The sequence below is a fragment of the Arvicanthis niloticus genome, chromosome 12, assembly GCF_011762505.2.
Source record: "Arvicanthis niloticus isolate mArvNil1 chromosome 12, mArvNil1.pat.X, whole genome shotgun sequence".
Taxonomy (NCBI): domain Eukaryota; kingdom Metazoa; phylum Chordata; class Mammalia; order Rodentia; family Muridae; genus Arvicanthis; species Arvicanthis niloticus.
Window position 1 is genome coordinate 22,464,966 of NC_047669.1, and position 15,710 is coordinate 22,480,675.

The 15,710-nt window shown below is 44.6% G+C and overlaps 1 protein-coding gene and 1 pseudogene across 1 annotated transcript in view; one reads left to right on the forward strand and one right to left on the reverse strand.

The window, feature by feature from the left end:
* Positions 1-15,710, reverse strand: part of Parp14 (poly(ADP-ribose) polymerase family member 14) — a 33,953-nt gene that overhangs the window by 14,190 nt on the left and 4,053 nt on the right. Inside the window, exons 2-8 of the mRNA XM_034515399.2 lie at positions 14,288-14,427; positions 13,423-13,456; positions 10,845-11,078; positions 7,744-7,980; positions 3,594-5,824; positions 1,739-1,978; positions 987-1,208 (exon numbers count right to left, since the gene is read on the reverse strand). Coding sequence (XP_034371290.1) covers positions 987-1,208; positions 1,739-1,978; positions 3,594-5,824; positions 7,744-7,980; positions 10,845-11,078; positions 13,423-13,456; positions 14,288-14,427 — 3,338 coding nt within the window. The remainder of the gene's footprint in view (positions 1-986; positions 1,209-1,738; positions 1,979-3,593; positions 5,825-7,743; positions 7,981-10,844; positions 11,079-13,422; positions 13,457-14,287; positions 14,428-15,710) is intronic.
* On the forward strand, positions 11,098-12,073 carry LOC117717945 (ubiquitin-conjugating enzyme E2 C pseudogene; annotated as a pseudogene).

The following is a 15,710-nucleotide window of genomic DNA, read 5'->3' on the forward strand; positions in this document are numbered from 1 at the left end:
TGTCTAGACCCAGACAATAATAAAGTGTGACCTAAAAGTCCAATAGCTCAATTCACAGGCATCTGCAGACTACTACCCTTAATGTACCATGATGGAACTTCTTAAACATTAATGTCAGATCCTCTACAAGACTTTAAAGATGGAGAGCAGAAGTCACTAGAGCTGATTTAGGTAAACAAGGGCTGCCGCACTGTGACTGACAACGGTTCTGGTTATTTCTGGTCCGAGTATCCCTCTCACACCGGGACACATTGCTGCGTTCTAGCTGTGTCCTCCACTCACCAGTAAATACATGTCCAGAAAGGGGAGCTGGATTCACCTGCATCCCATCCTGGAATTTTCAGACCGATAACACCACAACTGTGCCTTTATATTACATATTAACATTTGTAGGTCCATGTGAGAGGCAAGCTTACAGGTTGAAAAGGTCGTAACGAGTATTACAATGTGTGAGCCTTCCTTATCTAACTCTGACTTGGACATAAAAATGCAAAGGCAGAGAGACATTCATGAGACAGTTGTAAACTCACACTTCAACTCTATAACTAATCAAATCCAAGTAACGGCTGCCGCTTCAAGATGTTTTAGTGATAAAGTTATGTTCAGAATTAAGTGGTGAATTGTTCAGAGACAGGGATTTGTTTCAACGTCACATGAAAGGAACGGAATTGAGTGGAGAAAAATATTAAACACCTCTCCATAGAGAAATAGCAGTTGAGGCCAAAATATAGATACACAAAAGTTCATTAGACTGGTTTGTATACTTCTGTGCATCTTTGAAACTTTCCTGAAGAAGAATTTTTTTTGTCTCTAATTTTTCTTGAAATTTGTCATGTTACATATAACCAGTCAATGCTACTCTCACACACTCCTGTGATGAAAAACAGAGGAGATAAACATCCTACCAGACCAAGAAGAGTTAGAAGACCACAAGTCTCAAACTGCCATCCCCAAAATGATCAGAAGCAGGCCGCTTCTGTCTGTACCTGAATGTTTTCATGGTCCTTCGGGTGCAACAGAAACTGAACTTCTTGTAAAGTTTTCAGTTGGTTCCTGCTACTAAATTTGAGCACTTCTGAAATTATTAATTTGGCAAATTCAGGTTTAGGAAACCCCAAATTTCCCGTTCCTATTGCTGGAAATGCAATAGATTGGAGGGACAGATCCTCAGCGGTCCTCAGACAGTCATGGATGATGTTTTTCATGATCTGAAAAAAAAGCAAAGCACTTCCTTAAATGGCTTGTTTAGAACTGGGAGACCCTATAAATAAACAAACAAACAAACAAACAAACACTGGGCAGTTTTTACAGGGAGCACTGTCCACTCCTTTATGCTTTCAATGAAAGTTAAGAGCAGTTTGAAGAGGGAAACTCAGGAAAGAGAATGTGAAACACCCACTCAAGAGTGTACCACCACTCCACCACGACCCAAAGCAGGGACGGCCGCTGCACCCAGCACTGTCTCCCAGCTTCAAACCTCACCTTACTTTTCTCACCAGAACGGCACACTCCCCTGACCCTTCCCTGAGCCTCAATAATACTTCGCACAATAGCCAACATCCACTATTAACTATGACCTACAAGAAGTAATCTACAATCAAAAAGAAATGGCTAGGATATGGAGCCTGCCAAATTCATGATGTTGTTACAGAAAAGAAGCAGACAGGGGCTAACTGTAGTATGCTAAAGAAGGAGGAGTTCAAAGAGCTACCCATTCCCAGAAAATGCAAAGTCCTACCTTTAGTGACCACGCACTGTTGTTGCTTTTCCATTGTGGAGTCACCACATGGAAGATGTGATGGCTGTTGAGATTACAGCCACTGGTTTGGAGAATTGTGCCCACACTGACAGACACTCCTTGTCCTGCCTCAGTCAATTCCTCCTGCAGTTCTGGCCCAGCCTTTTCCAAGAGGGCCTGAGAAAGGGGTCCTTTGTTGAGTATAAGATCCGGGGAGATAGAGTTCACAATGGCATGGGTCTTAAAGACAAAACCAGAGATTCTTTTCAAATTCTTCATAAAGGCATTCATCAACCGTGATGTCATTTGAGTCACTTTAAATCAATGCTCAGAGCAACAAAACTCATAAAAGTCAGAGTGGAAACAATTCAAATGTCCATTAGCTAATGGGTAGGAAAGCCAAATGTATGTTCATCTAACAGGACATTATTCAGCCACTAACAAGAATGAAATTACTGACATATGCTACAACACAGATGACCCCAGAAAGCATTCCTCTCAGTGAGAAAAACTAGTCACAGAAGATCACAAATGTATTATTGCATTTCTATGAAACTTCAACAGCACAGGAATCTGTAGAATACAGCCAGGTGGGGTGGTACATAACTTTAATCCCAGCACTGGGAAGGCAGAGGCAGGCAGATCTCTGTGAGTTCAAGGCCAGCCTGGACTACAGAGAGAGTTCCAGGGCAGCCAGGGCTACAAAGAGAAACTCTGTCTCAGGAAGAAAGAAAGAAAGAGAGAGAGAGAGAGAGAGAGAGAGAGAGAGAGAGAGAGAGAGAGAGAGAAGGACAGTTAATCACATGGCTGTTAAGTGATTTTTAGCTTTTTTCAACATAACCCTATTTCAGGTTAAGAGTTTCAGTTGTGTTATTGTTGATAACACATTGTAGACGAACAGGGACTGTTCTTGATGGATGACTAGAGATACTTTCTCTTGTATAGTAACTCAAAGCAAAACAGGCTCACAACATCTGGGCCATTTCATCTATTATTGTAGCCAGTATATCCCCACCTGTTTGTTGTTTGAAGGGAGTGGGTAAAAGCCAGACCAAGTGGTGCTGATTTAGGACTTTGATCCTGATCTTTAGACAAAGCTTTCAAGGATTGGCTAAGTATGTCGATGTAAGGGCTGGAAAGATGGCCTAACAGTTAAAAATACTTGTTCTGCCAGAGAACCTAAATTCAGTTCCTAGCACCCACCTCAGACAACTCACAACCACCTGTAACTCCATCTCCAAAGGATCTGCCTAGCCTCTGGGTATCCACACACATGTGACATTCACTCATAAGGTCACACACACAATGCACATAAATGTAAAAGGGAACAGAAATAAATCTTTAACAGCTTTTCTCTATATTTCGATGCTTTTTTTATTTCTGGTGTTGTTTCTTTTCTTTTTTTTTTCAAACAAGGTCTTATATAGTCCAAGCTGACTTCAAATTCACTACACAGCCAAGGATGACCTTGAATTTGAATTCTGATCCTCCTGCCTCCACCCCCCTAATGATGCTTTTACAAATGTGTGCCATCACACCTTGTTTAAGCAGAGCTGGAGGACTGAACCCAGGACTTCGTGCCTCCTAGGCCAGCCAGCATTCTGTCAACTGAGCCATAGCCAAGCCTTCGTCTTTAAAAGTACTCAAGTACAAAGTGCTCAGAGCTGTCTGAGAAGCAGAAAGGACATCACCTGACATTGACAAATGTAGAAATGGAAAGGTGTTTGAAGGCCCAGTAGAACAACATGGAATTTTCCTCTGTTCTTTCCCTCCACCCTGTCTTCACTGGACCTCAAGAAAGCAGGTACAGACCACATGACATCACAGCACATTGGTGGTGAACAGGGACACTTACCTGAGCATTCTGCAAGCCTCCTTCTATCAGGCAGATTTTCAGGCCTTCTGGTGACACCAGCAGACTGCCTGGTTTCTGGGGCATTTTCCCAAGTGGTGCTGATGCTTTTAAAGTGGATGAGGAAGCTGGGTGGAAAAAGGTGTCTTTATACGTAGCCTTGACAGCTTCAGCAAAGGCCCCGGCCACCTTTGCAGATATGCCCACCAGGTAAATCTTTTTCAAGGTGTGTTTGTCTTGCTTGAATTGGAAGCTGTCCTTGATGGCTGAAACAATGGTTGCCACACACTGGTCTAAGGGAAAATCAAAGATTCCAGAACTGATCGCTGGTATAGCTATGGACTGGCACTTGTACTCTTCAGCTAAAGTGAGACTCTGTTTCACAACTTTCTTCAGCAGGCTCACACACTCCAGGACCTTATCTCCCTTCCATCGAGGCCCTACCGCATGGATGACATAATGACAAGGGAGCTTGCCTGCTTCTGTGATAACAGCATTGCCAGGTAGGACCATGCCATCCCCCTGTATTATCTGGTCACATGCATCCTGGAGTTTGGGGCCAGCTGCCTTTGAGAGAGACAGTGCAAGACCACTGATGTGTTTCAGGTTCTCATTTGCTGCATTCACTACCACATCAGCAGAAAACCGACTCAGGTCTCCCTCGTGGACCATCAGTTTGACTCCGGGGGCTATGTCCCTCTGTAAGTGGCACTTCTGCTCCTTGGTGCTGTCCTCCTCCTCCTCTTCACCCTCCTCTTTATCCTCCTCCAGTTCAATGATGCACCCATACTGGTGTTTAATCTCCGTTTTGTAATACGATTCTTTATCCTGGAAAAAGTGCCTGGCACCAGCTTTGTCAGTCTGGAATCTTTTGACACAGACTGAATCCTGGATTTCCTTGACTAGATCCATGCACTCTAGAACTTTGTTCTTGGAGCCAATTAGCAAAATGTCGTTAGGCCTAAAATTCACAAGCACACTGGTCTTCTTTGACAATAGCCTCCTGTCTGTCCTTAAATAGTTAATAATCAAGGGTGGTTCGATTTTAACCGCTCTTTCAACTTTCATGTTGTTTTCCAAAAACTCAAAAAGCTGGCTATGGATTTCATTCACTTCTTTCACACAGCCTGCAACAATGACCGCAGCCGGGATTCCTGAAGTCAATTCGTTCTTGACCACAATGGTTGCACAGGAACCGAGTCTCTTTTTCAGAGGGGAAATTTTCTTATTCCACGCATTACTTCTCAGAACTTCCTTGTCCTCAACTTCAATGTGCTTATGACTTAAGGCACTGAGCATTTGTTCCTCAGCTTCTGCCAGATCTTTGGAAGAACTTCCAATTAAGAGAAGAGCTGCACCTTTCAGCTCGTATGTGGCAAGAATGTTCTGAGCCTCAAACAGAGTCTCGGAGAGTCTCTGACTGTCTGCTTGCTGCAGAAATTCGAAGACTTCAGAAGAAACCTGGACATCTTTCTGATCCATGGAAAACACCTTTTCTTGGATGTCACACTTTACTTTGTACACATCTTCACGGAAGCCCTTAAAGCACAGGAACTGAGCCGTGGCATCGTAAGAGATCTCCATCTCTGGGTATTGTGTGCTCAGATACTTCAGGAAGCCACTGTGGTGCAAAAGAGAATGCTTTCCTGGGGAAATGGCCACTTTCTCCTTCAGACTCTGCTCTTCCCTTCTGAGCTTCTCAGTGGTGCTCTCTATTAGTTCCCTGATTTGCTGGCTAATGCCTTGAACGTCTTCTGATTTTCCTGCTACGTTTAGACTCTCTCTTTCAAACTCAATCAAAACCCTGTCATCTCCTAACTCCAGTTCATGCTTTATGATGTCCCATACTGGCGAGCACACTTCAAACAACTTCACTTCATACTTAGACTTGATGCCAGAGAGAGCTGCAGATACGTCTTTCTGCCAGGTCTTGATGCTCCGTCTATGACTGACTAAGGTGGCAGCAGGTCTGACGGTCAGTTTACCATTGATTTCAGACCATGTCAGCTCACAGTGACAGTGCCTCATCTCATCATTTATCTCCTCAATCAGATGGTTATTTTTCTGAAAGAACTTCCACAAAGGAAGATCCAGAGACTCCTGGAAAGATTCTGGAAGCTTGACCAGAGGTTTCTCCTCACCATACAGGGCTGTGCCCAGAGAGGGATAATAGGGGAAGACGGACAGCGGCATCTTGTTGAAACTGTGTTTCTTGGCCATAATGGTGTCTAACACTTTAAAAGTAAAACAAACAGAAAATAAATAAATAGCAATAATCTCAATGTCACACATTTCAAAAGAACACGAAACAAACTTTTCTAGAGGACAAAAGTCTCTGATGTTTAAAGAACATAAAGGTAGCATTCTCCCACAAGCTCAGATATAAACTGATATGCACTGCTTCACAGGCAGACTTTATTAATGCAATAATTACTTTATATCCTCTATACTGAAATCATGTTAGAGTCTATTATTTTCCTGATATCACTGATACATGTGATACAATAAAAAACAGATACAAACTTGAACACAAGTGCTTGGCTAATATTTGTACCAACATAAAGAACATTTTTTTTTGAGACAAGGTTTCTCTGTAAAGCCCAGGCTGTCCTGGAACTCACTCTGTAGACCAGGCTAGCCTCAACTCAGAAATCTGCCTGCCTTTGCCTCCCAAGTGCTGGGATTAAAGGTGTGCGCCACCACTGTCCAGCTATAAAGAACATTTTAATCTTCAGAATGAAACATTGTGGCATCTGTCCCTTCCTATATAGCCCCAGAATTTAACTTTCATACTTAACTTAAATTTATTAATATCTTCACAGAAGGAGCATGATTGTAGCTGCACTCTGATTCACTTTCCCAGGCTTTGTACATGGATTTAATGCCTTTAATCCTGACAGTGGTCTTCTCAGGTAGAGATTCTATTACAGACTTAGCTACAGCTGAGAAACTGAGGCTGGGAAAGGTCGGGGTTCCAGAGAATGAGGTATCTGAGCTAACTGCCAGCATGAGCCAACCCAGACCCATGTTCTGGCCCTTATAACCACATCAAAATCATCCTCACAGTCACTGGAGAGACCAGCCCCAGAGGTCACAACATAGTGAGGCCTTCCCCACTATGATATCCTAGCCACCATGTGTACCAGGATAGCTACCTCAACCTGTCCCTGGGTGAACGCTCTCATTCATCTCCTCTCTCTCTCTCTCTCTCTCTCTCTCTCTCTCTCTCTCTCTCACACACACACACACACACACACACACACCCCGTAGGACCCGCCTCACATCTCACATTTTATACTTGTTTGGTAAGTGTAAGTAGTAGAAGCTTGGAAATTGGAGTCAATCCAGCAACAACTTGGATTTTAAAAGCACTCATGGTAGAATGATGCTAAAAAATCATGTCTTTGTGTATGACTAGGTCCTAGGGCAGGTATCAGGCCAGAGGGAAAGAATGGGACCTTCAGAGGCCCAAAGATGTAGGCCCAACCTCCCACATCGATTCCTGAGAGGTAGAACCCTGTGACAGCCCGAGTGACCTTTAACACAGACTCAGCACCACCCCTGGCCAAGCAGTACACAGGGATTATTTAGTTTAAGTCTCACTGCACTCTTCTGAGGTAACTTCTAATGTGCTATCACTACAGATGAGAAAACTGAATCAGGATTTGAACTCACGTCTGTCTGACTGGAGACCACTGAAGACCTCATCATCAATATGACTTTCAGTCTCCCTCCTGAGGTTATGAGAAAATGTCCCCATAAGCCCCTGCCTTGGCACAGTGATAGAAGAAAGACGAAATATAAATGCTCTGTAAAAACGATAGATAAGTATCTTTACCTAAACTTGTTGAAATCTATTTGAGAATCAATGTGGGGAACTAAAACACACATCTATCTCTTTGTGATACAATCTATCTTAAGTTCTAAGAATGGCAACTCTTTCAGTCCTGGATTCATGAGGCTCTACTTTGTCTCCCATCAGCTAATGTCGCTCTGAGAGAGCCTGCTTTGCTGCCTCATTCTGCACCAAATCCAGGTCAATGAAAGACTGATGCCATTTCTGACAGATAAGTCAAACTCACGAGGGTTCAAGTCACTGCTGCAATGGCCAACCATACGGGCTGTACCCGGGGTTGCCGGCTGAGACACAGACCTTTACTGTCACAAAACTCAACCAGCGCCGAACTCTCTTCTGGGAAACACTCAACTCGGGCGACCCTTCCGCCCCCGTTGAAAGGGTTTTCGAAGAAGAGTTGCAGCTGGTAATCATCCACCCCAGGAGGCAGGTTTTCTACCCTGACCACATTCGTCGCTTCCAGAAGTCTTGGGGCAAGCTGGAGTTGTTGATTTGAGCGGTGGCTGATACAATCAATAATAAATTTTTTGATATCTACAAAACAAATAGAAAATGAGAAAATTCCGATGACATCTCTATACAGTATTGAAGAAATGGCTACAACTGAGAAGAACTACCAACTGCCGTATTTTCTGCCACCGAGCTGCACTTTAACCACAGCCAACCCTCCTGAGTGCTTTCCTTGTGACCCCGGCCCTCTTCCCGTTTTCTCCCAGAGACCACACCCACAGCCAGGCTACCGAAGCCAAACTCATATCCAAGTAACTCTTTCAGTTTTGTCTTCTTGTTGCCACAAAACAAAACCAAAAACTAGTCATGTTTTTAAAAATCTTCCTATTTTGTCCTTATGCATACAACTTCCTGTGTCTGCACTGGCCTTGTCTAACATGGAAGACATCTTTGTTTCATTGTTACGCTGAGGATCAAATCAAATCACTCCACCATAGCTATGTCTACAGCCTTCTCCGTTTTCTCATTTGGTCCTGTTTATCCTTCAGGATTCAGCCCAACAGGTTCTCCTAATTAACACAGTGGCTGGTGGTCCTATGATGTGACAATTATTGTGCTGGGATCTGGGGATAAATGAATACAAGTCCTTGCTTGTATATCATTTCCCAATGACTGAACACAAATGAATTGCCTTCTGGAGATCCAATAAGCAATGTTTAGATAAAGCTGGCACTCAGACTCGGAGGATATGTGGTGTCTAGTTTGAAGGAGGGTCAGCCTCGAAGGGATGGTTGCGAAGTGAGTGGATGAAGGGAGGGAACAGAGCAGCATGGCGTAGTTTGGACATGGTCAGGCAACGCTGCTGGAGCATGTATTCAGATGAGACTTGCGGTGCGTGTCATTGTCTCCCACCCCTCACAGGTCCTACCACAGCCGAGGTGACTTCTCTTTCATCTTCTTTATTCATTTACATACACGCCTCCTTCCTGAGGCAGCTGAGTTCCTCCAGAAAGGGAACTATGATTAATTCACCGTTGTGCCCCAGCTCCTAAACCGGTACATGGCCCATAACGATAGCCATAACGTTTGGATCTAAACTGTCCTAGAGGGACTAGAGAGATGGCTCAGTGGTTAAGAGCACCTACTGCTCTTCCAGAGGTCCTGAGTTCAATTCCCAGCAACCACATGGTGGCTCACAACCATCTGTAATGGGATCCAATGCCCTCTTCTGGTGCATCTGAAGACAGTGACGGTATACTCACATACATTAAATAAATCTTCTTAAATAAATAAATAAATAAATAAACTCTCCTCGAGGCTCATGTGTTAACAGGATTAACCCTCAACATGATGCTATTGAGAAGTGGTGGTTCACCTAAGAAGTGAGGCCTGTAAGAAATGCTCCCTTCATTGAGTGACCCTGGCCTCCCACCCCCTCTTTGTCTCTCCTAGTCACTGAGATAAATAGTCTTCCACATGCTGTCACCATGTCTACTTCCTCACCAGAAGCCCCAGAGCAACAGGGTTAACTGATCAAGGACTGAGGTCACTCAAAACTGTGAGCCAGCATAAACCTTGCTTTTTATAGGCTGATAGGCTCCGGTTATTTGTTACAGTGCAGAGAGCTAACACAGTGTGATTGCAACACTGTTGCTCAATGAACAGAAGCTAGGTCACTGAAATTTACATTTCCCTTTATGGGGCTGGAGAGAAGGTTCGGAGGTTAACAGCACTCCTCAACGCCTTTGCAGAGGGCTGTGAAATGATTCAGATCCCAACATCCACCTGGAAGCTCACAACCATATGGAACTCCAGTTCCAGGGAACCCACTGCCCTCTCCTGGCCTCTGCCGGCACTGCCTGCATGCTAGCAAAGCATACACAGAAACAAATCTTTAAATTTTTAAATTATAACAGTCCCCTTTATTGAATCCTTACCATGCCTCAGGTACTATGTTAAGTACCATCTCATTTAATCTTCATAGGAGTTTAGATAATGGTCATCCCTTTTTATGCATGAGTGGATACGGAACAGAGAAGACAATACAGCTAGTTAAGTGACAGGGCTAGAATTCTGACCACGCCTCCTGTGAGCTTGATTGACATCTCACTGCCATGGCCATGGGACATGGGAGCTTGGGTCTGGAATTTGCCCTGTTCTAGGTGGAGATGGCACTTGCTTGAGACAATGACCTCGTTTTGTCTGTGTGTGTGCACAGAAGTGCACAAGTGTGCGTGGATTTGGAGGCTGGATGACAACTTGTATGAGTCCCAGGGATCAAACTCTGGCTGACAGGCTTGGCAGTAAGTGCCTTTGCCTGTTCTGCCATCTTGCTGGCCAGGGCATTCATGTTCCCGGTTCCCTCATCTCTGTATGTATGTATGGCCATGAAAGGGTTCTACCAGGGAGAAGTACGGTAAAGTAGAAGGAGAAAGGGGTGAGGAGGTGAGCTGTCTGGGCTCAAATCCAGCTCCCCGGTCTCTCAGCACCATCGAGCCCCTGTCATAAGGTTATTGAAAGGAATGAATAAATTAACTTGCACAGAGATTAGCAGGTGCCTGACTTACAGCAAGTACTATGGGTAAGTTTGGTGGCATTATTGCCCCCCAGTAAGTGCAGCATCACTTAAAGAGGCAGGTCAGTCTTTACTCTTCCCGGGGAAATAAAAGTTCAAGCTCGTTCATTTAGACTTTCTATTTCTCCCCTCACCCCTGCCTCCAGAGCCCGACTTAAGCAGGCATATAATAAAGGGCAGTCTATTGAAAATACCCAAACTTGATCTCAAAATTAATTTGTTTCTCTTTCAAAAATTTGAGGGGAAAAGCATCTGTATTGACTTAAAGACCTCTTACTCAGAACTAGAGCAAAGAAGCAAACTTTCACAGATGCCCCAGATGCTGGGGTGTGAGGCACAGAAGCCTGGGATCACAGCGGCCCCTGGAGCTCACCTATAGGTTTCTGGAAGGTAACCACGGCAACAGCAAAATCTCGGATCACTTCCACCTTAAAGTCATCACTGGAGAGGCCACTTATATTCTCCACGAGGAAGGTCAGCACCATCTCTGATACTTTCTCGGGCAGATTTTCAAATGCCACCATGGAGGAAGTATTTTCATACTCTTTTGGGACATCTTCCGTTTTTTCTGATCCACCACTGGGAGAATGTGTTGTATCCAAATCACCTGAAAAAAATTGGGAATGACAGTGAAAGGCGTAAGGTAACACACAGCTGAGGCTCACCGGATGCTCACTGAATTAAAGCACTACTCTTTGGCTCATAATAGGTAAATTATCGTCCTACATCCCCAATTTTCCCCACCTCTTGGATAACTCAAATAAAAGAAAATATTACATAATGAAGCGTTTGCTTTAGTGAATTAAAAACTAAAATGTAACACCGGGTGTGGTGGTGCACACTTTTAATCCCAGCACTCGGGAGGCAGAGGCAGGTAGATCTCTGTGAGTTGGAAGCCAGCCTGGTCTACAGAATGAGTTCCAGGACCGCCAGGGCTATACAGAGAAACTCTGTCCCAAAAAAACAAAAACAGAGTTGTCCTTTCGTCTCCACACTCCTGTCTCCGTGCCAGCACCTCTAGGATGGCCTCTCAAAATGGAGACCTAGCTGCTGTCACTGCCATTGAAAAAGGAGCTGAGCCCTGCGGGGGTGGGGGGTTGGGGGGTGTCGCCCCAGGGCCCTGTGGGCAAGAGGCAATAGCAAGAGCGGATGACCCTCATGATGTCTGATGACAAAGGAATAACCGCCTTCCCTGAATCAGACAACCTGTTCAAATGGGTAGAAACCATCCACAGAGCAGCTGGCACTGTGTATCAAGACCTGAGGTATAAACTCTTTCTAGAGGTCCCCAGTGGCTACCCTTATAGCACACCCACAGTAAAGTTCCTCACACCCTGCTACCACCCCAGTGTGGACACCCAGGGCAACATCTGCCTGGACATACTCAAGGAGAAGTGGTCTGCACTATATGATGTCAGGACCACTTTGCTCTCTACCCAGAGCCTGCTAGGAGAACCTAACGTCGATAGCCCTTTGAACACACATGCTGCAGAGCTCTGGCAAAACCCCATAGTCTTTAAGAAGTACCTGCAAGAAACCTATTCAAAACAGGTCTCCAGCCAAGAGCCCCTGACCAAGAGCTGTCTTCCTCTCTTTTCTTAGATTGTCTGTCCTTTCTCCTTGATTTCTAAGCAGTGCTGGGTTTTGTTGTTGTTGTTGTTATTTGTCTTTTTTTTTAATTAAGTCTGCTTGAACCCTTACAATGTATATTAAATAAAGACATGTTGATTGTGTTTGTATAAAAAAAAGATAAAAAAAAAAAAACAAGAACAAAAACTAAAACATAGCGTTGTTTCTTGTTATCATTAATTTGACTTTATTACTTTTTTCTGCTTTGTCTTTCTGGGGACTAGATATCATCCTTCATATATGCTCACAGGTACTAAACTCTAGTTACAGGACAGAGCTTCTAAAAGCAGGGCATAGCTTTCCTCCTTTTTGTGTTGCTGGCACATGGTGTGCAGCTGAGGTTCATCAGATGTTCACTGAATAAGAGCAGGACTCTTTGGCTCACTCTAGGGAAGCAAGGCTATCTGAGACTGTGCACACACTCATGCTAAACAAAATACAGTTTAAAGATTAACACTATAACATGACAAATGAGAAATGACTCACTGGGTAAGATAGCTTGTTGCCTAAACACCAGGCCCAGAGTCTGAACCTCCAGCACCCTTGTAATAGCTGAGCATGGCTATGTGTGCCTAGTATAGAGGGCAGAGATGGATAGATACCAAGAGCTCCCTGGTCAATAAGCCTAGCCAAAAGGGCAAAGTTCAGGTTCAGTGAGAGACCAGTCTTCAGGCCAGAAGGCAGAGAGTGTTGGAGGGAAAGAAAGAATTCCTTTCCTTAAGGTTTGAGAGTATGCAAGCTCAGTTGTTCTTGCTTATCTCACCTGGCCTGGTTCTTCGTTTGTTACCCTTTATACAGATATTAGTCATTCCTTTATTGAAGCCTAGGGCAGGATATGGATTCTGCCTACAACTAGTGAAGCAGGAGACCCCACCCCAGCCCCAGTGCTGGCTGTTCCCTGCAGCAGGTAAGGAAGGAAGAGCTGGGGAGCTGGGCTCCATGGAAGACACACCTGATGCTCTGGGTACCTGATGTGTGGTACCCAGAGAGCCACACAGCATCCACTACACACCTATCCTTGCTGTTCTTTGCCACCCAGGCACAAGCATCCATCTCCACCTCCCAGGTCTCCTTCCCCTCTCCTCATCTTCAGACATCTCCCAGTGCCAGAAAGAGCTGGTCCTGTTCTTTCGATGGGAGCTCTACGAGCTGAAGGGGCTCCCTCGGGGAGCACTTCATACACATCTGGCTGAGCCCTGGATGATGCAACTCAAGGCAGCTCCAATCTGAGCAGACCCTGCGTGGTGTGACTCCAGAGGGAAAAATCTCCCAAGCAACGTGTTTAATGAACACAAAACTGCCCGCCCTAGCTGAGACTTTACCTGGTTTCACAGCATCTTCCTTTGTCTTGGACTCCTAAAACCCAAACAGCAAGAATGCATTAATACACAAATCGCTTCTTTATATCAATAAGACATCCCTTGGGCCAGGCTGGAGACATGAGCTAAATGGAATGATAGTGATACACTTGGGTAATGAGCTACTGAATACATCCGAGGCTACATATCACGGCGCGTCTTCTTGCTGGCCACAACAATGAATGATGAAATGAGACACACACTTGAGAGTCCCCAGCCCATGCCAAAGGTGAGACAACTCAGCCCACGCTTTCCCGACACATAGTACTTATTTCGTGATCACCATATGAACACAGTATATGTGCTTCACAGAGGTTCCTGGCAATCTCCCTCACAATTGAGGAACAGGCTTCTGGTTATAAAGAAGCCAAGACAATAGATACAAAGTTAGACACCCCAAATTCATTACTGTTGCATCCCCATCTTGATTCTTCCAAAAGTGTCAAAAAGTAACTGATTCTTCATTGTTTATAGCCATCTCTCCCGCCACAGCTCCAAGCTGTTCTTTTCACACTAGTGTGACTTAGGCCTTGGTCTACCACTTTTCTTTCTTTTTTTTTTCTTTCTTTCTTTCTTTCCTTTTTTTTTTTTTTTTTTTTTTTTTTTTTTTTTTTTTTTTTTTTTTGACAGTCTCACTATATAGCCTTGACTGGCCTGGACTTACTTCGTAGACCAGGCTAGTCTTGAACTCTGCCTGCCTCTACCTCCCTAGAGCTGGGATTTAAGGCACCTCACCCAGCACATCTTTACCATATTTTCATCACTGAGATCTCCACATACCTTGGAATACCACCCCGTGTCCCTTTGAGTCCCTCCTAGGTTTCCTTACCTCTTCTGGAGGTGCCTTCCTTGCCTCCTTAGAGACTGAGGCTTCCACCGGGTCTGCAGGCAACTGGACAGTCAACTTAAATGTTCCTTTTCCTTGCCACACTAACTCATGATTCCCTTTCTCCAGAACGTTCTGCCGAACTGAAATGTTAAAAAAAAAAAAAGTTTTAAGCCAAACTGCAAGAGATCTTTACTTACATAATTATTTACATTTATTTATATTATCTACAGCCGTCACCGTTCTTAGTCAGCAGCTCAGCCAGCATCTCTAAGAAGCAAACTCTGTAGGAGGAAAACTTAACAGATGGATTTGAATCTCAGCTTTAAACTTACGTTGTGTGCATTATCACGTTGGGTGCATGTAATACATATGGATGAATGTGCACCCCTGCTCCGGTGGAGGCCATAGCAGGCAGGACACTGAGCTTTTCCCTCCCTTATTCTCTGCCTTCTGGCCTGGAAAATGACCAGGGAAACCAACCAGGTCTGTCACTGAACCTGAAGTTTACCCTTTCGGTGAGGCTTGGTGGCCAGGGAGCTCTGGGACCTGCCATCTCTACTCTCTGTACTGGGCACTCATAGCCATGCCCAGCTGTTTCAAGAATACTGAGGATTCGAACTCTGGCCTCACATCTACCCGACAAGCTCTCTTACCTAGTGAGCCATTCCCCAGCCCCTAAACTTACTGGGGTGTTGTTGTTGAGACAAAGTCTTACTATGTAGCCCTGGCTAGCCTAGAACTTGCTCTGTAAACCAGGCTGGACTCACAGAGATCCACCTGCTGCTGTCTCCCAAGTGCTCAGGTCAAAGCATGAACTGTCATACCCAGCTTACTTTCTATAATTCACTGCTTTAGATTAGTTGTGGAGTGTTCCCCGGGGACCTTGAAATGACAAATTCTCCAGCTCATAGTGCTGACAGTCTCAGAAGCTTTAAGGGGTGGAGCCTAAGGGAAGGAGGTGAGGTCACTGGGAGCCAATTCTGTGGGAGGAAGGGGCAAGAGTGATCCTGGGACCCCCGTCGTCCTCCCTCTGCCCCCCCCCTGCCCTTTCTGCCTCTATCACTTCATAGCCAAGATTTCTCCACAGGGTGCACTGCCTTGTGCCACTAGCCAAAAAGCAGCAGGTAAATTGTAAACTAAAACTCCAGAATTGCAGAGCCCAGATAAACCCTTCCTCTATTCAAGCTGATTATATCAGATACACTGTCACAAAAACAGAACTCTGGTGAATACCCTAAGCTTCCTGCTAAATAAATCTTACTTAGAAAGCCTCGGTCATCTTAGCGACTAATGAGGTTAAAAGGGATTGTCTTGGGCCTGTGTGTTAAGTGTATTGAAGAAATATATAGTAGTACCTGTACTGTACTGAGTAGACACTGAAGGTAGAAATATCTACAATTATAAGGACGACTGGGCATATGAA